Source organism: Carlito syrichta, unplaced genomic scaffold (assembly GCF_000164805.1).
Source record: "Carlito syrichta isolate Samal-C Ts95f unplaced genomic scaffold, Tarsius_syrichta-2.0.1 Scaffold302439, whole genome shotgun sequence".
Lineage (NCBI taxonomy): Eukaryota > Metazoa > Chordata > Mammalia > Primates > Tarsiidae > Carlito > Carlito syrichta.
In genome coordinates this window covers 121,711-148,016 of record NW_007246535.1, presented here as the reverse complement: position 1 = coordinate 148,016, position 26,306 = coordinate 121,711, and the positions used below count along the sequence as shown (strand labels likewise).

The 26,306-nt window shown below is 35.8% G+C and overlaps 1 protein-coding gene across 1 annotated transcript in view; it reads left to right on the top strand.

The window, feature by feature from the left end:
• Positions 1-2,215: 2,215 nt before the first annotated feature.
• The window catches only part of ADAM7 (ADAM metallopeptidase domain 7), a gene marked incomplete at its 3' end in the record, with an annotated part of 50,804 nt that continues 26,713 nt past the window's right edge, over positions 2,216-26,306 (top strand). Inside the window, exons 1-8 of the mRNA XM_008056672.1 lie at positions 2,216-2,368; positions 3,669-3,778; positions 7,518-7,594; positions 16,113-16,191; positions 17,552-17,628; positions 18,618-18,807; positions 20,054-20,107; positions 25,385-25,456. Coding sequence (XP_008054863.1) covers positions 2,317-2,368; positions 3,669-3,778; positions 7,518-7,594; positions 16,113-16,191; positions 17,552-17,628; positions 18,618-18,807; positions 20,054-20,107; positions 25,385-25,456 — 711 coding nt within the window. The remainder of the gene's footprint in view (positions 2,369-3,668; positions 3,779-7,517; positions 7,595-16,112; positions 16,192-17,551; positions 17,629-18,617; positions 18,808-20,053; positions 20,108-25,384; positions 25,457-26,306) is intronic.

Sequence of the window (26,306 nt, the reverse complement as noted above, 5' to 3'; positions counted from 1 at the left end):
ATGTTTGTAGACATATTGACATGATATCATAGAAAGGAGGAACAAATGCTGGAGTGATAGCATCGAGGGTACAAGAAGGAACAGAATCCCATGCACTTTTGGTGGATAGACCTTAGAAGCATGGATAGTATGTGCATAAAAACAGGAGGAAACTAGTCTCCATGGACACACATGTTGATAGTAAGGCAGATGTGAAAATGGGGCAAAGTGAGAGTTCTTCTGATGGTTTCTTTTTTCTTAGGGAAATAGAAAAGCAAGATGATCAGATGAGAGTAAGGAAACGGAGATTTAGAGATTTGGGGAGAAAAGGAAGAGCTTAAAACAGTCAATGAAGAGAGTTAGAAAGTGAATGAACCAGGGAACGTCAGATTTCTTGTCGGTACAGATTCGTTTAATACTCACATACTCCCTATGAGAGAGATCCTGTTATATTCATTTTAAAGATAAAAAAAAAACAAAAATTTGGAAATGTTTCGTACCATGCCCCAAATCACAAAGTTAATAAGTGACAGGCAATTTGCCTTGGGAGACTTTAAAGTCAAGCGAGTCTTTATCCTAACACCAACGAAAAACTATGGAAGCATTTTTAACAGGCACACGAATGACAGGTGTGCATATTGAAAAGATCGTACTTGTTAGAGTGCGGCCAAAAATGAGTCAATGGTAGCTTGGACTAAGATGGAAGCAGAAAAGCTGGAGAGAAGTGAATGGCATATGGCGGTCAAGAGCGGGCCCCTGCACCCGGTCTGGGCGACAGAGTGAGACTCCAACTCAAAACAAAACAAATAAACACCTTAGTGATGGCTTGATGATAAAGGATGGCAAAGATGATACTGACTTTCAGATATGCAATGCTGAAGGGATGCTGGCACCGTTCGCTAAGACAGAACGAGTTGAGGGGAAAAGTACTTTGTCTTGTACATATTGACTTTACAGGGGTTTTGAGTCCTCTCACTGAAGACATTGAGTCGAAAGTCGGCCATATAGGTCTGTTGCTCAAATGACTGGAGATACAAAATATGAGGCAAAGCACAAAAATAATTAAGATGAGTTGAAGATAAAATGACTTTGGAACAATCATACTTAGAGGGAAAGAAGGCATAAGATAAATACCTTGAAGAATGCAAAAATTTCAACACTGAGTAGAAGGAGATATGTCTGCAAGTTGCCAGTGAGGTAGGAAGAAGTTAGAAAGGCTATTGTGCCAAAGGAGAGATTAGAATATTTCAAGGTAAAGGATGTGGTCAACAGCGGCAAATGTTGTTGAGAGGAAAAGATACGGGACCAAAATACTCATTGGACATGGAAATGGTAAAAATCATTGGAGACGTTAGTCAGCTATTTTAGTAGAATAATAACAGCAGATGTTAGAACTGTTGGAGCTAAGAAAATTGCCAAGAGAAGTCCAAATACACCTTGTAAGAAGTTTAGCTGAAAAGGAAATGGAAAAGAAGGCAGGAGCATGTGGGATATAGAATTGAGGGTAGAATTTTTTAAAAGAGAGAGACCTCAGCTTGTTTAAATATCAAAAGTAAGTTGACATAGATTGGCTCAGTTTGTGTGAATATTAGATAATGTGAGACTGGGGAGGGGATAGAATCCCAAATGAAGATAAGGGTATTCTACTGGCAGTGAGATATCTCTTCTAACACAAGAAAGAAAACAAAAACAACAGACATATAGACAAGTCTGTCCTAGTGTTTTGCACAGTTATTAGTACTTTCTCATTTGTACTGGTTCAAAAGAGTGTTATATTACAAGGATACATACTCCCATCTTTTACTCTATATGGCGCATTACACTGCCGGAGTTTTGGTTTGTCTTTTGATTTTAATAAATATGTTGCTTACAACATGTATTTTTAAATATTTCTATCTTGTTTATTTCAGTAAATATTCCTTTACAGTTTCCACATAGGGTATTCTGCATAGCAAGAATTTCAACTTCTTCAACCAAAGTTTATATAAACATCCTTCAATAATTTTTTTCTAAAACATTCTTGAATTTTTTCACTTTTGAAGTTTTAAAACATTTTCAGTCATATTTATACTAGACATGAGGTAAGAATCTACACCCAGCTCACCTCTCCCACCACCGCCTCCATAGTTGTCTTTAATTAGCACACAATGTTCAACCCGCAGATTTTAGCCTCAAGCACCTAACAAGTTGTGTAACTCAGTCAAGGAACACTTCCTTGAGATGGATCAAAACTGTGCTATCTGTTAGGTTCTTCATCCTTGTAGTGGAAGCAAGGAGGAAGAAAGGTGCATATCTTTTCTTAAGCATTTGTGCTCTCTTCTACCAGAATCATTCAGAATGCATCCGGGGTGTATATTTCTGGTGATTGTACTCATTTCTCAGATTAAAGGTATGTCTTACTCTTTTTATCAGGGATTTCTTATTAAGTGATGAGGTCATGTTTCTTCACTCACAAACGTTCAATTGTCAGTGATAAAAACATTGACTATGAGCCGGGCTCGGTGGCTCAGCCTGTAATCCCGCGCCTTTGGGAGGCTGAGGTGAGTGGATTGCCTGAGCCCGCGGGTTCGAGACCCGCCTGGGCAGCGAGACCTCATCGCTACAATAAATCAAAAAATCAGCCGGGCTTGGTAGCGCACGCCTGTAATTCCGGCTACTCGGAAGGCTGAGGCAGAAGGATCACCGGAGCCCAGCAGGTCGAGGCTACGGTGACTGGGAGCAGCCACTGCACTCCAGTCTGGGCGACAGAGTGAGACTCTAACTCAAAAAAAAAACCATTGGCTATGCATTGGTGATCTTGCTGAGAACATAGCCTGGGGCTTGGACTAGGTCATGGCTAATTGTGAGATTCTATGTGTCTGTGTAATGCTACATCGCTCTTAAACACCCTGAGCCACGGGGAGGAGGAAGGAGTGGACGTGTACTGAAGACCTACAACGTAACCGACCCTATTAATCATTTGAAACTTTGCATGTTAGAATGCTGAAAATTCGATAACAATATCTCCACTCTGTTGATAAAGAAAATGAAGCTAATACTGATAGATTAGAGAGATTAGATATGCTACTCATAGCCACACACACAATCTGCCAAAATCTTGATTCAAATCAGAACAAATTTCAAAAAGCCCATGCTCTCTCCTCTTTATAGTCCTCTAAGGACCACAGCTCACCTCACAGATGACTATCAAGGTGATAGGACACGAATAGAAGATTACGTTGAACACTGATTCAGGGCTACCTAAAACTATTTAACAAGTGAAGGCCTTGTATGTAAGTACAGGAGATAAAACTTCAATTGTAAAAGTTCCAGGAGATCAAATTCAGTAATTCACATTGAAACAGGCCATTCCAGTGTAGGCTTTAACAAGAGGCAATTGTCCAGAGACAGACACAGAGGGAAAAAAATGACTAAGATGACAACTGCAGAGCAAAGAGAAAACATGGAAGCAGCAAAGGAACACTGATTTCTTTGCCTCCTTCCCATGTTTGCTTATATTTTCCAAACTGGCACATATCAGTCTCAAATGTCTTGCCTCAAATGTAAAGCGGACCTGATATTTCATAGTGTTTCTGTCCGTGGCTGCTAACTGAAAGCAAGTGAACTGTGTGAGAACTATTTTGTTTTTCAACCCCTGTGGACGAAGGTTAACGTCAGATGGATTTTTTTCCCCTTCTGCTTTCTCGTAGAAAAGATAATCCTTGGAGTAGAGGGTCAAGAACGGGTTCGTCCCAAAAGGCTTCCGCTGGTACAGAAGCGAGATGTTGTACCAGAACACACCCATGATGATGACATACCGGTACAGATTTTGATTTAATAAATAAGATGTGTTGCTTTCACAGGCACGTAGGAAGCTACCTCTGGCTCCAACCAGAAACAAATAGAAAAAGAGGAGTCTCAATTTTTCTGAGGACTCCCTTTCAGCTTACAGAGTGTGCTTGAGAGTAAGCAAAGTCCTGATGAGTTAGAAAATAGAATAGTAAAGATCAGGCTTTGGGGGGGTACTGTTTTACAGTTTCCAGTTTACAAAGGAATTCCACCAACAGCTTTTCAGGTTGACTTAAAACAAACTCGTCTGTTATGAGCTGGTACCCCGGGAATGTCGTCTTGAGGATTTTGCTTTCCCAGAGATCTGATATGCAAGTGTATTTACTTTATAGATTTTTGCAGCAAAGTTGGACGACATTCACAGGAACAAAAAGGCCTGCTTGACCTGTTGCTTAGAAGGATGTTTATTCAAATGCCAAAAATATTTAAAATACTATTTTAAAAAGTAATGAATGTTTATTGTAGAGAATAGATAATGTACATAGGAGAAAACAAGCTTCAAAATCAGGTTGTTGTCAATTTCCACTGTTATAAAAGACATTAGTTGAATGTCCCTAGATATTTATCATGAGGTACTGGATTTGAAGCCATCAGGCTTTAATTAAGCTCATGGAGAATATTGAAAGGCACTTTGCCCCAATATACTATGGAAATGCAAACCGTTCTCAATGCAACAGTTTTTTCTCCCTCCGCTATCAGAGCAGCCAGTTTTCCAGCTTCTCACTTGTTAGGTTTCTAAATCATAAGTAAGATACATTTCAACTCTCCAAATAGTCCCCCCATCCCCCACACACACCCCTTCACATAAAACTCATTCATTTTTTTATTGCAAAATGCAACCCAACCCTTTCTTTTGATTGAGCATCTAGTTTCTTGCCCACCCACCTGTGGATTCTGTGTCTTTATAATAAAGTCCTTCTTTGTTGAAGTTGCAATCAAAGAGCCCTAACTAATGCACACTTCATACTCAACAAATGCAAAACTCTCCTCTCCTTGTCTCATAGCGGCCCCTCTTCAAGACCGTGCAATAGCGGCACAGTTAAAGTTAAATCAGGAATCTTGGTTCATTCTATACTATTCTTATTTACCTCCTGCATCAAATCATCACTAAACCTTGTAGATTCTGCCATGTAAATAATTTTGAAATTATTTGCCCCTAGCCAGGCTCGGTGGCTCAGTCGGTGGCTCAGTCTTGCACCTTGGGAGGCTGAGGTGAGTGGATTGCCTGAGCCCGCGGGTTCGCGACCCGCCTGGGCAACTTGGTGAGACCTCATCTCTACAATAAAACAAAAAATTAGCCGGGTGTGGTAGCACATGCCTGTAGTTCCAGCTACTTGGACGGCTGAGGCAGAAGGATCGCTGGAGCCCAGCAGGTTGAGGCTGCGGTGGCTGGGAGTGGCCACTGCACTCCAGTCTGGGGGACAGAGTGAGACTCCAACTCAAAAAAAAAAAAAAATCATTTGCCCCTCTTCCTTCCCCTGCTCTACTCATCTGCCTTATCAATAGACTTCAAATGGTTTCCATGTCTTACAGCACTGAGTTTTGCTGGTCCATTAGCTACAATAAGTAAGCCTTCTAAAATACCATGCTTACCTCTTCAGGTTTCTATCCAGACCTTTTTCTTTTCTTTTATTTTCTTCTTTGAATTGGAGTCTCACTCCATCGCCCATGCTGGAGTGCGGTGGTATACTCACGGCCACCCCAGCGTCAACCTGCTGGGCTCTAGCTATCCTTCCGCCTCAGCCTTCCAAGTAACCAGAACTACAGGTACACTACCAAGCCCGACTAATTTTCTATTGATTGTGGAGACGAGGTCTCACCGAGGTGTTCAGGCTGGTCTTGAACCCACGGGCTCAGTAAATCCACTCACCGCGGCCTCCCAAAGTGCTGGGATTACAGGCCGAGCCACCGAGCCACTCGACAATTTGCTTTTCTTTGCTCTTAAGATAAGGCCCAAATCCTTGACTTACTTGGCTATGCATGATTTAACTCCTTCCTATCCTTTCATCTCCTATGTGTTCAACATACACTTGATTTTTCAGCAACATTGAGCTTGTCTCTGTTCATCAAACACGTCAAGCTCCTTCCTACTTCAGGGCCTTGGTATGTGCGGTGCCCTGTCCCTGACTCCTCTTTGCTATATCCCTGGCACAGTCCTTGCATTTTTCCCACTATGAGGTTTATCACACTCAATTGCATGTGCTTCGTTACCTGGTTTTCTTCTTTGCCAAGCTGGGGCTTCCATGACAGCAGGGACTTCCGTCTTGTGTACCATTGTATTTTCTATATCATCACTGAGCCTGAAATAGCAGCTTTTGAGTATGTGAATAAACAATAAACTCAAAGAAATCTGCAACACGTATGTGTATGACAAACAATTGTGAACCTTATAAAGAATTTTTATGAATTGAGAAGAAATAAAATACCACAAAAGAAAATGGAGAAAAGATACAAATCAGAAATGTATATGAAAAATACAAGTAAATAAACAAAAGAAAAATATCAATGCCAATGATCATTCAAAAAAAATCACAATAAATTATTATTTTGTTATTTGAAAGACTTATTAATGATAATATCTAACACTGATAAGAAGGCAAAGATCGTCAGGCATGGTGGCTCAAGCCTATAATCACAGTATTTTGGGAGGCCAATGTGAGAGGATTTCCTGAGCCCGCGGGTTCGAGACCAGCCTGGGCAATATGGTGAGACCTCGTCTCCACAATAAATCAAAAAATTAGCCTGGCATGGTGGTGCGTGCCTGTGGTTCCAGTTCCTTGACAGGCTGAGGCGGAAGGATCACCTGAGCCCAGCACATCGAGGCTGTAGTGGCTGTTAGTGTACCACTGCATTCCAGCCTGGGTGACAGAGCAAGACTACAACTCAAAAAATAAATTAATAATAAATTAAAATGTGAAGAAATTAAAAAAGGAAATAAAAGTTAAAGCAGGGGCTGGGCATAATCCCAGCACTATGGGAGGTCAAGGTGAGTGGATTGCCTGACTCCAGGGATTCAAGACCAGCCTGGGCAACTTGGTGAGACCTCATCTCTACAATAAAAATCAAAATATTAACCGGGCGTGGTGGTGTGTGCCTGTTGTTCGAGCAACTTGGAAGGCTGAGACGGATGGATCTCCAGAGCCCAGCAGGTCGAGGCTGCGCCATTGCATTCCAGCCTGGGTGACAGAGTTAGACTCTGACTCAAAAAATTAAATTAAATTAAATTAAAATATAAATAAATAATTAAATGAAGTGTAATACACATTGTTCTTTGCAACCATAAAACACATGCTGTAAAATTACATTTACTAAATAGTGAATTGTCAGGATTTATTGTTGAATAAAAAGTAGACTATAAAAAATATGTACAAAACTGTTTAAAGACATACACAGGAGATCTGTGCAGGGGGTAACTGTATGTACATACAGTAACTGGTATATCCCTTAATAAAGGGAAAACATGCATTTTCCATTTTACTTCATAACTAAAAAAAAAATCCCTTTGAAAGTTTTAAATAAAAAATAACGAATAAATTTCAACTTAAAATTAGCTCAGTTTTGATTCACCTTTATCAGTATTGATTGCTTTTTCAGAAAGGACTCGGCTGGATTGGAAATAGGGAACATCCCTTTCCACTCTCAGCAAGGCTCACCCTAGGAGGCACGACATGGGCACCTGTTTAAATCACATGATGGATCTTGTTTTTCAGGAAGCATATGAGGAAGAATTGTGGTATGAAATAAAACTAAACAGAAAAACCTTAATACTTCATCTTCTACGATCCAGGTAAGTTCTATTATGATCAACACCTTATAGGTTTACTAGTCTGTGGTATCCCAGTTTTCATTAAAACCTGCCAGTAGAGTCGATTCCTCAAGTCACTGTTATCTGTATAATGGGAATTCTTCCTCTTCACATATAAGCCCATCGCATTTCAGCAACTTCAAGACAATCATAGATGCTGTTCTCTAATTCCTAATTTAGTTCCTACCTTGGGTACCTGAGGTTCTTTTAGCTTCCTGTAGTCACTCCGAGAAGAGGGTTGATATCTTACCGTGTTGAGAATAAGCAAAACAAAAGAAATTTGAAAAATATGTTTTCTAAAGTGATTTCTAAGTTATTTTAATGGATGAATGGATGTTAATCCAAGTTCCATTGGAGAATACAGTAAGAGCTAGGAAGAATTTGCTTCATCAAGATATCTTCTATAGCTAAATACTATAATTCCATTGTTCTTAACTTTCTTCATTAGCTATTTTCAAACAAGAACCTTTGTTGTTTCTGTTGTTTTTATTTCTATTGTTTTCCTTTCAACTATTTATACACATAATAGCTGTCTCAGAGGCCCAAAAATGAAAAGCAATATGAGTTTTCAAATGCTAAGTAGGAAGGAAAAGGAAGACTATTGGAGATTGAGATTCTCATCTTTTTTTTTTTTTTTTGAGTTGGAGTCTCACTCTGTCACCCAGACTGGAGTGCAGTGGCCGCTTCCAGCCACTGCAGCCTCGACCTGCTGGGCTCAGGCGATCCTTCCACCTCAGCCTTCCAGTAGCTGGAACTACAGGTGTGAGCTACCACTCCTGGCTAATTTTTTGATTTATTGTAGAGATGAGGTCTCACCAAGTTGCCCAGGCGGGTCTCGAACCCACGGGCTCAGGCAAGCCACTCACCTCAGCCTCCCAAAGCGTGGGATTACAGGCTGAGCCACCAAGCCCAGCTGAGATTCTCATCTATTAGCTAAAAACAACAAAATCATTTTTTTAAAAAAAGCTTCTTTGCCCATTCATATCCTTCACTGGACAAATGTGCACAAATACACCATATGGATAGCATATTTAGACTCTACATATTCTGACATTTGCAGCATGCAGGAAGTTAGCATTTATTGATAAATTTCTATGCCTCTTTTCTCAAAGTCATTTCTTAATTCCTAAAAAGTCCATAGGAATCAAATATTGTTTAATTTCCACTTAACTGAGGTAGACTCATAGGTGTGCTGAAAAAATAACTTGTCCAGGGTCACAATGCTCTCAAGCACATGAAGAGGCTAATTACTCCAGAGTTTCCCTGCCTGCTTTCAAAATGTCCTCATGCTGTCTATGCCTCTGGTAGCCAGTCTCATCTTAGTCATTGTTTAATTCTACTATCAGCCTGGTGTGGTATGCTACAGAATTGTACACACATAAAGCAGTTAAATATAATTTCAGCATCTCTGATGGGAAATATTGCCTTATTCCCTTAGTTCTACAAAGTAAATGACTTTAATGCAAACCAGAGAACCTCTCAAATCTGTGGGCATTTTATAGACAGATGTTTTCATAATATGGTAAGAAACAGAAACTTGATCTTATTAACTTCAATTTCTGTTTGTCTTTTTCTCCATAATCACATTTTTCAACATTTACCCTATGAGTGGCATTTAGGTTGGTTTTAATCACAGTGCATACTTATTTTATAAGCTGGTGTTAAGAAATAACAGTGACTCTTTGTAGCCCAATAACGTTGAATCAGATTGTTTATTCATCCAGTGGAAACATTGATTGGGTCAATTTTGTTTTCGTTATAATAACTTTATTAATAAATGAAAAGTTACATTTGTATGTGCATATGAGTGCAAGAAAATACACATTTAGAATCCACTATACAACCAAGCACTTTACTAGCTTTATATTTATATTTACTAGCAGCTTATTTTGAAATAACCACAAAAATAATTGTATCCTATTTACATATTGTATCTAGTTCATTTTTCTACTTTACTATAAAAAATTGTTATACACACAGCAAAGTTAAAAAAAGTACTGTGAACTTTCATATACTCACTAAAATATATATTATACCTATAGATTCATTAAGATATATTATACATATGCTCCTTCACATTTTATTATGCTTGTTTTAAAGTTTATTTTTCAATCTATCCAATCCTCTTTCCATCCATTCATCCATCTGATTTTCATACATTTCAAATTATATTGCATTTTGCTCCAAATCCAATATTGTATATTACTCCAAAATGCTTCAACAGGCTTATCATTAGAGTTTAATACTTGTTTACAGTTTTTTCTCTTCGTGTAAAATTTTCATACAATAAAATGCATAAACCTTAAATGTACAACAATGGATACAATTTATTTATTTCTATTGTAAATCGACCAATTATAGGATTCATGAATACAGTGTGCAATGATTAAATCAAGCTAAATAACATATCCATCACCTCAAATATTTATTTTGTTTTTGTGTATAGTAAGAACATTTGAAATTTCCTCTCAGAAATTTTGTGAAGAACAATGCATTATCATTACATATAGTGGTCATGTTGTGCAATAGATCTCAAAAAAAAAAGTAATTTTTTCACCCAGGCTAACTGAGGCTGGGTACCCTTTGACCATCATCTCAACATTTTTCCCACACCTCAGCCTCTGGTAATCATCATTTTACTCTCTACTTCTATGGGTTCAATTATTTTAGATATCGTGCAGTATTTGCCTGGCTTATTTCACTTAGCATAAAGTTATATAATTCCATCCATGTTGTCACCAATGACAGAATTTCCTTCTTTTTAAGGCTGAACAGTATTCCATTGTGTATATGAATCACATTTATCTATTCATTTGTTGGATGCTTTAGTTGATTCCATAATTTGGCTATTATGAATACTGCTATAGTGAACCTGGGAGTATAGACATCTCCTTGGCTTGTTGATTTTACAACTTTTGGGTAGATACCCAGAAATGGGATTGCTTGATCCATTCATTGGATTTTGGCAAATTCACATGCTTCCATTGCCCAAACTCCTATAAAAAATACAGTTCTATCACTCAGAAAATTTCTTCATACTCCTCAAACCCTTTCACAAAGGTTTTTTCCCCATAGATTTATTTTGTCCATTTGAAAATTCTTAAAACTAGAATCACACTGCAAATATTATTTTGTGTAAAGCTTCATTAAAATGGCATACCGTGATTGAGGTTCATTCAAGTTGTTGAATGTATCAAGTTTAGTTTTTTATTTTTTGAGAAGTATTCCTTCTATTAAAAATGTCTTAATTAAAATTTTCTATTAAAAAATCAAAAAATTTTAATTAAAATTTATATTTAAAAAATCAGCAAGCCAGATAGGTTTTTCTTTGAAAAGATAAACAAGATTGATGAACCCCTGGCTAGACTGACTAAAAAAGAGAGAGAGAAAATCCAAATAAACACAATAAGAAATGCAAGATTTTTTTTGGAGGTAAAGTCTCACTTTGTCATCCAGGCTGGAGTTTAGTGACACAACCATAGCTCACTGCAATCTTCAACTCCTAGGCTCAAGTGAACCTCCTTCCTCCACTTCCCAAGTAGCTAGAACTACAGGAGTGTGCCACCATACCTGGCTAATTTTTTAATTTTTTTGTAAAGACAGAATCTATTGCCCAGGATGGTCTTGAACTCCTGGCCTTAAGTGATCCTTCCACCTCAGCCTCCTAAAGCACTGAGACTATAGGCTTGAACTACCACATCAGGTCCCCAAGTAGTATTCCATTGTGTAAATATACTGCAGTGTACTACTCATTCTACTATTGATAGACACGGGCTATTTTCAGTGTTTGTCATTAGGAAAGCTTCTGTGAGCATTCTTGAACAGTCTTTAACACATATGGTTTCATTTCACTTTGGTGAACACCAAGGAGTGATATTCCTGAGTCATAAAATATGTAGATGTTTAGTGCTATAAAAATCTGCCTGAATCTTTTCTAAAGTGGTTGTATAGTTTTATATAACTACCAGAAATGTATGAGAATACTAGTTGCTCCACATAGGCTTCATCATTTAGAATTGTCACTACTTAAAATTTTAGCTATGCTGGTGGACTTGCAATAATATTTCATTTTGACTAAATTTTCAGTTTCCTGTTAAAAACTATTTCATGCACTTATTGGTATGTGCAATGACCAATTTGTATATCTTCTTTTGTCTGTTTAAATATTTACCCAATTTTTATTGGGATATTTTTCTTGCTATTATTGAGTTAAAGGAGATCTTTATATAACTTGGAGACCAGCCTTTTGTCAAATATAGTTTTTGTTAACATTTTCTTCTAGTTTGTAACTTTTTCATTCATTTTTGTGTATCCTTTGAAGAGTAAAAATGTACAGTGTTAAATAAATTTTAATGTAACAAACTTTTTCTTTATGGTCATTGACTTCTAGGACCTGGCTGAGAAACATTGCCTACCTACTAGTCACAAAGACATTGACATATGTTTTCTTCTAAATGCTTCATGGTTTTACTTTTATTTATTTATTTAGAGTTGGAGTCTCACTCTGTTGCCCAGACTGGAGTGCAGTGGCCGCTCCTGGCCACAGCAGCCTCTACCTGCTGGGCTCCGGCGATCCTTCTGCCTCAGTCTTCCAAATAGCTGAAACTACAGGCGGGCGCTAACACGCCCGGCTAATTTTTGATTTATTGTAAAGATGAGGTCTTGCCAAATTGCCCAGGCAGGTCTTGACCCCGCGGGCTCAGGCAATCCACTCATCTCAGTCTCCCAAAGTTCTGGAATTACAGGCTGAGCCACTGAGCCCAGCCACTGAGCCCAGCCACTTCACGGTTTTAGCTTTTAGTTTTGGTCTGTTATTATCTTGAATGTGTGCGTGTGTGTGTGTGTGTGTGTGTGTGTGTGTGTGTGTGTGTGTGTGTGTGTGTTTAATGTGATGGGGAAGTCAATCAATGCTTGTGCTGTGTTATTGGATTGCTTTGGTAACTTTGGCCAAAATTAAATGACTATTTCTGGCCTCTCTAGTCTAATATATCTGTATCTCTACATTTCAAATATGTCTCTTCTATGATGGGAATTAGTTGAGTCTTAATTATTAATAAATCATAGCAATCTCTGATTTTTAATAGGATGTTTAATACATTAACTGTGGTGATTGATGTGGTTGAATTTGATATTTCATTTCTGTTTCTTTGTACTCTTATTTATTCCTCTGGTCTTTTTTTTCCTGCTTTCTTTTGGATTTTTAGATTACTTAATTTATTTTTTAACTTGGCTTTTTACTAATCTACTGGCTTTTAGCAATACTTCTCTGCATTAGTTTTAACTTTTGTTATAGGTTATAGCATGTGGTTAAAATTAATTACTAGCAGTTAATATTTTCAGTTATGCATTTTATTTTTTATATTTTATAGATGTACATATTAAAAAACCTTGCAATCATATAAGGCCATTTACAACTACTAATTTTTTATGCTGTATCTGTGTGTGTGTATTACACATTTATATACACTATTAATCCCATATGCATAGCTATAATTTTGGCTTTAAACATTTACTTGTATAATTGAAAATGTAATATTTTAGTTTACCCAGTTATTTACCACTTCTTATGTTTCTATTTTTTTCTTAGAATTTCCATTTTTCATCTGTTGTCATTTCCTTCAATTTAAATAGCTTCCTTTACCAATTTTTTAGTGCAGATCTGCTGACAAAAACTTTCCTTAATTTTCTTTTATCTGACAATCTTTATTTTTCATTCCTTCTTGAAGGCTTTTTTTTTCTGAATATGAAATTCTGTGTTGATTGATTTTGTACCTTTAAACAAAAGATGATGTTGACATGCTTCTCCTGTTTTCTGGCATGCATTGTCTCTAGTAAGAGGTAAATTGTCATTTAAATTTCTCTTTCTCAGTAAACATTATGTTGTCTTTCTTTTTGCTGCTTTCAAGATTTTGTCTTCATGTTTGGTATTCTGCAATCTGACAGTGATGTGCAAAGATGTGATTTTCTTTGTATATATCTTGCTTGATGTTTGTTGAGCTTCTTGAAATTATAATTTATGTCTTTCTCCAAATTGAGTACATTTTCAGCTATTATTTTTCTATCATACTATTTCTCCACTTTCTAGCACTCCAATTATCAGTATGCTAGTACTTTTGATGTAACATACATGTCTCTGAAGCTCTGCTCTTTTTCTTCTGCCTCTTTTTCAGTTTAGGTAATTTTTATTGATATTTCATTGAGTTTATGAACTCATTCATTTATAAATTCTACTCCGATTTTAAGCCTATTAAGTAAAACTAATATTTAACACGTTTCTCAGCTGGAAAATTTTCAATTCACTATTTTAAAATATAATTTCCATTTCTTTGTTGAGGTTTAATATCTTTTCATGCACTTCAAACATTTTCTTCCATTTTGTTCAGTATAGTTATAATAGCTGCTTTAAAATATTCATCTATAATTTAAACTTCTGGATTAACTTGAGGCAGTTCTTGGCTGATTGTCTTTTCTCTTGACAATAGTTCAAAATTTCATATTTCATTATTTGTAAATTTGGATTATGTACTTTACAATTTGAATGCTATGTCAAAAGGAACTCTGGATTCTGTAATGTTCTACTGAAGCATTCAGATACTCTCATTCTATTAGGTTATTAACTTTGTTGAGCTCAGACTACACATTGTCTTTAAGGTGGCAGTTTAAATTTTGGTTTAGTTGTTCTATTAGCAGCGCTACTTTTAATCTACCCCTCGTAAGCCATGACTCAGGAATAATTCTGAGTTTGAGGCTGAGTTTGTTAGAGACAAGTATTTTCTCATATTTCTTTCATTATTTCCATGATTACTGCTTAAAAAATTCCTGTGACTATGATTACCTCAAACTCTAATACAGCTTTTCAAATAAGGATGACTGTGGTTTTCTAGCAGAGGTTTAGCCATATAAAGATAAGGCAGACTAACCTGATCTCAGGCTAAGGGCTGTGAAAAAAGAAAATTCACCTCATGCAATGCCTTATTCCATACGTTGAAGTTCCTCCAGAATATGCCTGTTTTTGTTCAGCACCCAGTCCTTTAGGTCACTGCTTTTTGTGTGCTGTCCAGAACTAAATTATTATATACCAAATGTCTTTCTGATAGTAGCTCATTCAGTCACAGCAGGAATGAAACTCTGTATTTAATTTACTTTGAACATTAGTTCAGCATTTATTTTTTTGGACAGTCCTAATATTCCAAATACTGTCTTAAGAACCAGAAAGATACAAAAAAAGATACTAGAAAAAAAGTCCTTTCCCTAAAGTAGTTCACAGGTAACACTGAAGACTGATATGGTAATACCTCAGCGGTAAGCAAATGATTGTTGATGGGCCAACTTTAGCATGTTTTTTATGTATGTTTACGCCCAACCAAATAATAATTTTTTAAAAATTTGAAATATTTGGAGTAAAAACAAACTAAAAAAAAAAAAAAACAAGGAACATGTAACAGACACCATATACAGCCGATATAGCCTCAAACATTTTTTTTTTTTTTTGAGTTGGAGTCTCACTCTGTCGCCCAGACTGGAGTGCAGTGGCCGCTCCCGGCCACCGCAACCTCGAACTGCTGGGCTCTGGCGATCCTTCCGCCTCAGCCTTCCAAGTAACCGGAATTACAGGCGCGTGCTACCACGCCCAGCTAATTTTTTGATTTATTGTAGAGATGAGGTCTCGCTGCCCAGGCGGGTCTCGAACCCGCGGGCTCAGGCAATCCACTCACCTCAGCCTCCCAAAGGCCAAACATTTTTTATCTTGGTCTTTACAGAAAAAGCTTGATGACTTCTATGATACATGATAAAAATGTGGTAGATGTGAAATAAAGATCTCTGGAAGTGTGAAATATACATATACAGGAAGAAATCTCAAAATCTGCTTGTATGAGTCAGGAAGTGTATTTTGAACTGGCTTTTGAAGCACTTCAAAAATGAAATTTTTCATTTTGAGGGTGAGATCAAGAAATGGCCAGGGGTAGTCCAAAGGCATGTTAAAGAAAAAAACTATTCAGTAGTAGTTGTTAAAAACACAGTAAGGCAGACTATTCATTGTAATAGGTTATAGGTACCACTGCAATAGGTCGGTCTTGCACTAAGGGATGGAGATTGGGTTCAACTTCAAATATGGCATGAGTTAGTGGGAATTTATTATAATTAATACGTACTGTTTTATCTAAATATGCAGTCTTCATGTTTATATATTAAAATATATGCATCACATTTTTTCTGTATTAATTTTGGCTCTCAGATAGATTTTTACTTAGATAACGTTTTCCAATCCTGCTTTACAAAAATTGTCTGAAGTTCTCTGGCTTTCCATAATCTTTCTAAAACCATGAAATTCATGTAGGAAGACTTTCATATGAGTCAGCTTGGCTTTGATGTTCTGTTTTGAGTAGAAGAGGACCTTGTTGAGACTTGAAAGCAACCCAAAGGCTTCTCTAGCACATGATTGATTTTAACTGTTAGAGTTTTAGAATAAATCTCACTACTTCTCTGTCCTCTTTTTCAGGGAGTTCCTGGCCTCAAATTACAGTGAAACATACTACTACATAAATGGAGAAATGCTCACCAGGCATCCTCAGATCATGGTATCTTATGGAACTTTCCTATGTCTCTTTTCTAAAACTATAATTTCCTAATGTGATTTTAAAACCAAACTCTAGCTTTTGCTGCTCTAGAAAGTGCTATGTCAGAAATTAATTCTGAATTGATACCTGTCACCAAGTAATACTACAGTAGAAAATTTGACCCTGTGGACCCTAAGTAGAGCTGCTTACTGTCTAACAAGTAAATCAATGACTAGTAATTTGTTTTGTTTTGTTTTGTTTTAACCAAACTGACTTCTGTACACTCAGTATGGTGTTAAGTTTAGAAGAAGAGTAAGCAGGTCATCAAAAAGAATAAAGTGGTCAAGCTAAATGGGATACAATCTAAAGTATGAAGCAACTTTAAAATCTCCGTTATATTGATCCTTAGGTGATTCTCGCCCCTTTGCCCAGTCTTTCTGATGCAACAACATTTAGACCTCCTCTTTATTGTTCACATGAAGTCATGGTTCATTTATCATTGATGTTATTCCAGTGGATATAGGTTCTATTTTTATACCCTCATTCCCCTTCCAGAGCATGCCCTCTGCAGCCTTCTTCTATTCAAGAACAACATTTCTTTTTCTTACAAAAAAGTATACTTTAAAAAATAGATTTCCTCTATTTAAAGCAACTGCCAACTTCTCTGAGAGCTAAGTCTTTTCACAATCCTGTAAAATAGAACAGGAAGAAAACGAGGTAACCTTCTTTTATACTGAGAGTGGTTATTAGCCTGTGAAGATGTGAGGTCCCTGGAGGACCATGGAAAGTGTTGCTCATAGGCAGGAGTTGAGCAGATGGAAATGATGTGAAAAAATAATTGCCTGGTAGGATTACCACAGGTAGAGCATCAAGCAGGGAGTAATAATAAAGATATCAACTTGATTGAAGCAGAGAGGCTAGAGAGAAAGGCATTAGGGGAACTGACTGGAGAGCAAGACCTAATTTTAGCAATTATCAGACACAAAGCTTGTTTCCATAGGCAACTAGGAAAAATTGTAATATTATCACCAGAGGATTAGTTTGGTTAAAAATTTAGGATGGATTAAAGAACTAATATTTCTGAGGAAAAGAGTCACATTTCTGAAACTAGTATCATCGCCCAGTAGACTATTATATTTGTAAGGAAAGAATCCATACCTTGCTTTACACAAAGTAATCGTGCCATTAAGGCAAAAGGTCTCTAAAGCATGCTCAAATATTTTAAAATGAAAGAGTGTAATGAATAAATGCATGAACAAGTATAAATATAATTAGTTAGAATGAAATACGGATACATTCTGAACAGAAAATATTTAGATATTAATATTGATAATAATAACAATATTTATACATATATTGATAGAGTTTTCTTCTATTTTAGGATCATTGTTTTTACCAAGGATTCATTATACATGAAGACGATTCAGCTGTCAGTATCAGTACGTGTAATGGTCTTAGGTAATGCAAAGTATCTTTCTTTTTCCCTTATGAGTTTTTCTGCAGTTCTTCAAAGACATTCACGCCACTTATTTATTTTTTGTCAACCCTGGCAAATAGAAAAATTAATGGGAAAAAAGCTCCTGTGTATTTTTAACTGTGAGTATCAGCTGTAGTCTATGATTTATGTTTTGACAAAAAGTTGTCCAATGCACGGTTCTGAACGAGACAAGTTTTGCAATATATTAGCAAAGGATTCAGATTTGGAAGATTACCAGAAATCATCTAGGCTGTCCTCTCATGTTATAAATCAGGATACTGAAATTAGAGACTTTTTTTTCCTGAGCATTCCATTTGCTAATGGAAGAATTGTGCCCCAGATCCAGATCCCTTGACTTCTAGTTCTGTGAATTTTCACTACAGTTTAGCTTTTTACTAAATCAGGCTGGCTCCAGTCTCTAGTAAGTTGAAAGTCAAAGGTAAAGGCCATAGTTATCTGTAGATCATGGACTCAGGTACAAAGGAGGCTGGTATGGAGTAGTCAAAGGCAGAAGAACACGGAACTTATGTTTTCATTTATGGGAAATGTACTTGAGCTCCCGATATTTTCAAGAATAAAAACCTCTTTAATGACAAAACTATCTCATAGTAGTACTTTTATTTTCATACACTTCTCTACAACTAATGCATGAAGGACATAGAAATTCAATTTGTAAAAACTCTAGACTTGCCAGTGGTCCGCATCTACCAGTGGGACTTGCCACTCTACCTGCATCCAAAGCAGAAATTGGACTGTGAAACCTCTGAAAATTCAGACAAACTAACTCTTAGAAAAAGGTATTAATTCAAAGGCCACATGTTGTCACTTTTCTTTACATCTGAAAGCACACAGCTACATGCTTATGAGGCACTGGCTTTGTAGTTTTCCTTTCTTGAAAGGGCAAAGTCAACAAAAATGATATCAAGAAATTATAAATTTTGAATACCCTTTGTTTTCCCAATTTCTACAGAGGATTCTTCAGAATATCTGAGCAAAGATATCTCATTGAACCGATGAAATACTCAGATGAGGGAGACCATTTTGTGTTCAAATATAACCCAAGGGTGCCGTATGCTGCCAATTATTCTTGTGCAGAGCTTAATTTTACCAGGAAAACTGCCCCAGGGGATACTAAATCAAAGGAAGACCTCGAAATGAAAGTGAGTACCTTATTATTAAATCATCTTTACCCCAGGAGAAACACCTCTTATTTTCTTGAGGGAGGGATTATGAGTCCAGCTAGTGAAATGTATTTGCCACTCTGAGTCTGGCACTTCATCATCTAAAATTTGAAATTCAAACTTTTGTTTTTGTTACCTATGTAAAAAGTGTCTATTCATTAAAGTAAGTCTCAGTTTGTTTCATCAATTTCAAGAAAGGCAGATACCTACAACCCTACATAAAGATTGACAGCATTGGGGTTATAAGTAGATAGAAAGAATGAAATTTGCAATGTCCTGAAATCTAATCCTAGATCTTGTCTGTCCTTATCTTTCCTACCATTTTAGGGGGAGTTGATGACCAGTCATGCTCTCCCCCTTTCATCAAGCCAAATGTTTTAAAGGTTGAGGACTATTAGGGATAAAATAAGTATTCAATTTTTAATGAGATATTTGCATGAACACAGTCCTCTTAAGTTTTAGACTTTTCTATACAACTAATCTAGAGCCCCTTAAATGTCCACTAGATGTTAAGTTACATGATTGTTTCTTGTCTTTGAATGTCCATAGTTCATACAGCATCTGAAACATACTAGATGCCTAATAGATGTTTCTTGGTTAAATAAATCAACAAATAAATGATTACTGAGTCTACAGAAGAATTACTTAGTGAAATCTTTGAACAATATGCCTCTGATTTGTCCTTAAAGAACACATATGTAGATCAGTGCATACACACTGAAAGTTGAAAACTTAGAACAACTGCCAGGTACTGGGATTTTATAACAAGAGGACTGAGTGTTTAAAAGCTATTTATTGGGTACAATGTTCACTATTTGGGAAATGGGAACACCAGTAACCCAATCCTCACCAATATGTAAGATACCCATGTAACAAACATGTACTTGTATCTAAATCTAAAACAAAAAAGACACATGGAGCACAGAACAAAAGACCTATAATTAGCAACGTGTAATAAATATTTCCTCAGAATTGAAACTACTGCAAATGAGAGGCACGGAGAGAAGCAGAAGGAATAAAGCCAGTCCTAGTAACCTGTCTTATAATTTAGTTCTCAGTTATAGATGGATGCTTTTTACATGAGCTTACTTATGAAGCATTCAGTTTGCAAACAAAGAAACAAATCCTAAATGTTAAAATCTAGATTCATGATTATTTATAACTCTTATTTGGCCTGAAAGACTAAACAAAGTCAAACCTCACTGAATTTTCCATAAATTTACAGAGCATCCACGAAGAAAAGTATGTTGAACTGTTCATTGTTGCAGATGATAATGTGGTAAGTTTTCAGATAAATCTTTTCTCTTTATTCATCCTTATAAATGGGTAATTATGATTTTAACATAGAGAAAAAAATATTCTAATCAGGGTTTCATTCTGGGCTCAAAGTTCTGTCTTTAGCTTCCCAAGAGACTCATCCAAAATCGAATTTCCTTCTCCCTTTTGAACCTATAGAAATGCTGAGCAAAACACACAAAAATTGAAAACATGTTAGCAATCTATAGTTGAGCTCAAAAGAAAACATTGAAAGCCTCTAAATACTAAAAATGAAGAAGAAAATGTATGTCAGAACAGTAAGTAAAATTCAAAGATTGGCTACCACAATATATATAATACAGATATAAGGATGTGAAGAATTAAAACTCTTGAGGAGCAGAAGGCTGAAATTTGGAAATGAGTCCTTTCCATAATTGCCAAGTCGGAGTTCTAGTAAGCTAAGGTTAATTTATTATTGATGTAAAGAAATATATTTTTATAAATGTTGTGAAGCCTAGGTTTACAGTGCTTATAAAGTCTACAGTTAGGTACCATCATGTCTTAGGCCTTCACATTCACTCACCACTTACTCACTGGCTCACCCAGGGCAATTTCCAGTCCTGTAAGCTCCATATCTAGAGAAGTGCCCTAGATAAGTGTACCATTCTTTGTCTTTTATACCGTATTTTGTGACTGTGTCTTTAGACACACCAATACTTACCATTCAGTTACAATTACCTACGGTTTTCAGTACAGGTTCAAAGCCTAGAAGCAATAAGCCATACTATGTAGCTTAGTATGGTCAGCTTAGTGTAGTATGTTGTAACATATAGGTTTGTGTAAGCACACTCTATGACGTTCACACAGTGATGAAATCACCTAACTGCATTTCTCAGAAAGGACACCCACCATTAAGCGAGGCATGACTGTAAATATACACACAATAGTAAATACAAAACCAGAAAGTATTATGTAAAAGTCTTTCCAAATAGATCAGAAATCAGAGTAAATATAACAAGTATATCTACCTGTTAGAAGTTAATCTCAAAATGAGTATAAAACAAAATTAGGCACTATGACATTTACAAGAAATATACCTACACTCTCAGAGACATAAAAAATCTCATTAAGAAATGGGATAACAAATTAATTCTTTTTTCAAAGCTGTAAAAATAATTTCAATATCATATAAAAAGAATTTATGATTTTAAAATTATTTGAGATAAATTGGGGAATTACTTAAAAAAGAGAAACTCATAACCAGAAAGAAACAAAATATGTATACACCTAACAACATAGTATAAAAAGACAAACAACCAAAAAAACAGGGTTACAAGAGAAAGTAGAATTTATTTTGACTTTCCTCTGTCAGAAAATTTTAGGTCAATCAGGAAAAACTTCAGCAAAAACAAATTTGAACCACATAAATATGTTTGATATAATCAATTGGCAAACTAACCTGCATTCAGAAATATATATTCTTTTCAAGTCCAATAAAACATTTGCAAGAATTAAATGGATATTTGACCACAAAAGGAAATAAATAGAAGTAACAAGGAGATACCATAAAAATTATGTTTTTTTCTACAACCACATAGGAATTATAGCAAAAAATGTTAAAAAATAAACCACTAAGATACTTGGTTTGGAAATTAAAAGTAAAATGTATTTCCAAACATTAATCGGCTAAATAAATAAAATACAGCTGAGCAAAAAGAAAAGATTTGCAAAGATAAAATTTATTAGATACAGATGGCACAGCTGTATTTAGAACATTTGTAGACTTAAGTATTCCTATTTAGAAGAAAATAAATTAATTAAGAATCCAACTGGAGAAATTACAGAACAAAAGAGTATAAATCCAAAGAAGGCAGAAGGAAGAGAACAATTTTAGCAATGAGCCACATTAAAGCAACCAAGCAAAAGACAAAACAAAACAACTGAATAGCATGACAGACCCAAGTATTAGTTCTTTGAAAAGCTAAATGAAGCAGATAAACTTCTGACAATATGTATTTAGAAAAACTTGATGTAGAAGTAAAGTTAGAAAGCAAAACATAACAATAAATGCAATTGGAGTTACATATAAATAAAAAAATATACGAAGGCTGGTTTTGGTGGTTCAGCCTATAATCCCAGCACTTTGGGAGGCCAAGGTGAGTGAATTGCCTGAGCCGTGGTTTTGAGACCAGCCCCAGCAACTTGGCGAGACCTTGTCTCTACAATAGATCAAAAATTAACTGGGCATGGTAGCACACACCTGTAGTTCTGGCTACTTGGAAGGCTGAGGAAGAAGGATCGCTGGAGCCTAGTAAGTCGACACCGAGATGGCCGTGTATGTGCCACTGCCCGGGGATGGGGGAGGTGGCACACCTCATCAACAAGGGCAGCTGCATAATGAATATTTGTATACCTAACCCTGAATAGTACACCACATCTTTAAAATAAAAAATTAAAAGTTAAAAAAAAACACACACAATGTCTCAGTCAAAATGAGTCATATGGCCAAGCCTAGAATTAATGCTGAATGAAATTTAGAGGGATGATTCCTTGAGAGTCATTACTATAACAATCTATAACAATACCTATAATAAACCCAGATAACAGCATTATGAAAAAATTAAATTATAAGCAATTTCACTTATAAACACAACTCCAAATGTCCTAAAAATATTTAGAGTCAATCCACTGCGTATCCCCCCAAAAGTTTACATGACAATGAAGTTTTACTCTAGTAATGTGAATATTACTTTGCTTTACCAGTAATAGATTTTTTAAAATGCAAATATCTCAAATATTCTTACAAAGAAAATGGCAGAAGCATGGTTGAGCAAACATCATACTATACATTGCTACCATAATTTAATTCAACTTTGAAGAGTAATATATAGATTACATCTCCTAAAATGTTCATACATTTTTTGGTATCCCCATATATATAATTCCACACTCATTTATGATAAAACTTTTTTAGCAAATAAGAAATAGAAGAAAATAAAGGATTTTTACCAAATTCTGATCCCATTCTTATCCCATACATTAAGTTTATAATAAAATGTTGGTGTTTTTCCTCCAAAATAGTGAATAAGAAGCATTGCTGCCAACTGATTTTTGCAACCTTTTTCTAAAATTCTTAGCCAATGTAATAAGAAAAAAGAAGTAAGATATTTTATTTGAAAAGAAAGATACAACATTTTTACACATTAAAAAATTGGAAAGACTGGGTGCAGTGGCTCAAGCCTGTAATCTCAGAACTTTGGGAGGCTGGAATGAAGGGATTGCCTGAGCCCATGGGTTCAAGAACAGCTTTGGCAACTTGTCAAGATCTTATCTCTACAATAAATAAATAAATAAATGAATGAATAAATAAATAGTTGGGCCTTGTAACGTGTGCCTGTAGTTCCAGCTACTTGGAAGGCTGAGGCAGAAGGATCGCCTGAGCCCATCAGGCTGACGGCTGGGGTAGCTGTGAGCATGCCACTGCACTCCAGCCTGGGCAATGGAGTAAGACTCCAACTCATAAATAAATAAATAAATAAATGGAGAAACAATAACCTATTAAAAAATTATTTTAATGAATTAAATTTTAAGCACTAGATCAAGGGATAAGTTTACATTAGCAGGTTGATGAGAACATGTTAACTTTTAAAAAGAAGCTAACAAAAGCTTTGTTTTAAATAATAATATATTTATTAGTAAAGACTAAGAACAGTATATCGAATTGAATATTTTGCTCCAGATACTAGGAAAAGATTTTCTCAGTGTGATTTTAGGTGCAATAAATTGAGCTTTACATGCACAGCTCTTTATATGCTAAATTTGTAGTGTCTTTAAATATTTGTTTCTTTATTTAAAGAAGTTCATATGGTGAATCATCCATTTTCATTTGACAAATAATGAGCATCCAATATGCTAGGTTCATTCCAGACAAATAGGATAGGACAAACCAAGGCAGTCTTTGGAAATGATGTTGAAGAGTTTGTATATCTTAAAGGCAATGTAAGGCATTTTCAGCTGGGAAGTGGAGTAAGGATATGGATGGTGCCCCCAGAGCTAGCAACTTGAAAAGGAAGAGCAGAACACAAATGTATGAATTTTTGGAGACACCAGCTATTTAATAAAAATTTGAGAAAAACAATGCAAAGCTCATACCTACCCATCCTCTCTTCTCCCCTTTGAAAAATCATGGTTGATAAAGTGCCTTATCCCTGTGATCCCGAAGATAGCCTTCAAATCTTTCTCAACAGTGAATTTTAGGCAATCTCTATCAATGAATCAATGGAAACCCTAGTATGAAATATATTTACCATCCTGTATTTAACTGGATGAGCAGAACCCATAATAATGCACTAGAAGTGTGTAGTGTAATAAAAACCAAGATAAGAAAAAATTTCTCAACAGAGAAAATGGTCAGTATTAAATGTGGACAGGGTGGCCAGAAAGAAAAATGTGTTCAACACATTTGAAATTAAGAGAACATTTATGGGCTATCAAAAATAATTTCAAAGGAATAGTGACAATAAAAATCAGAGCAGAGTCGGTTGAGTAGGTGAGAGATGAAAATTGAGGGGATTCTAGCGCTATATATCCCAGAAGTATTTTGATATTCAAGACAAAGGGAAAACAATAGAATGGAAACTAGTGGATACTTGCATGACTCAGGAAAGTTATGTTTATTTTTTATTATAAAAGAAGTTTGACTATTTGCATTTATTTCTACACAACGTCTTCTGTTGTTGTTAAGTGCAAATGGTAATTTGTTGTAAGGAGAGAGCAAAAGTCAGAATAGACTCAATCAGGAAAGTCAGCTTTGGCTTCTCTCTTAGCTTGTTCCTGAAGAGAAGGGATAGACAGTTTCCCAACCATCTTGAACACATCTCTGGCTCCAGGGTACTTTTGTCATTACATCGTCCTTAATTCGTGACCATCATGGACACAGAAGGGCTGATGAAGTTGCTGCAGGTGTTATTTAATCGATATGATAAAAATGGATTCTAAAAAACACTAACCAACCATTTAATAAATTAATACAACGTAAAATAATGTAATGTGAAAAAAGGACAGCATCATAAAGAAAAACTTTAAAGTTGTATAAGCTAAAGCATGTCTTTATCTACTACTGTACGTAGTTATTTTATGACAGAAGTTTATTTCTGTGTAAGATAAGCAGTTTTTTAGCTGACTGGAAGGAATCGTCTCTCTTTATTATGTAAATGATTTTTTCTTTGTAATATCTCATAATAAAGTCTTTTGTTTGAGCTATTATTAATGAATGTTGATATGATATTTGTATTTCCAGCACCGTAGGAATAGTCATCCTCACGATAAACTAAGGAACCGAATTTGGGGAATGGTCAATTTTGTCAACATGGTAAGGTTTTACATAGTTTTTTAATCAAGCTGAAATTGCAAATGCAAAGAATCTTTTAGGATGGATCTTTGCTGTATCTTTATTGGAGTCACCCTGATTTTAAGGCACAAAACACAAAAATTCAACAAGCAGACTAATTAGCAAAAATCCATTGAAAAAGTAATAGCAGCAAACCATAGCTCTGAGTTCTTTTTCATTTTAGTTCATGACATTTAATATTGAGGTAACTTTCAAACATTGATCTAGTCACAAAATTTAAGCAGCGCACAAATAATTTGAAAACCGATCACTACCAACCAAATCTCATTTCTTAAAATCACTACTCCATAATCTTACATAACAAAAAGCACTCAAGTTATATTTTATTTCCTATGGTTTGGCACAGAAATTGGTATCATTCAGCAAAATACATTTAAATGATTAATTTGTCTAAATTAGAATGAACTATAACTCTAAAAAAAATTGTGAATTGTAACAGCTTTCTCTACTGACACCTTCTAAGATATCCCAGCTCCATTATTAGGATAAAGAGAGTCCTCCATAGGAAGAAGCTGTAAGGAATGGCTCCTCTTGGGTCAGTAATTGTTCAGCAATTGAGGGATATTTGATCTGTTTGTAGTATTTTGGCTATTTGTAATACACTATATATGAAAAATTTAAAGTAACATAGTCTAGAAATCTGTGAGCCCTCCATGTGTCACTTCTTACTGACTCCTAACCTTTCACAAAGCCTCTACACGTTATTCACTGGATTCTTTCTCATTTGGACTTTTATTATGGTTTTGCCTTCCTTTAACTCAGAAATTTCAAAGTTCTTTCTCCACTTAAAGAGAAATTCAACTCTCCACAA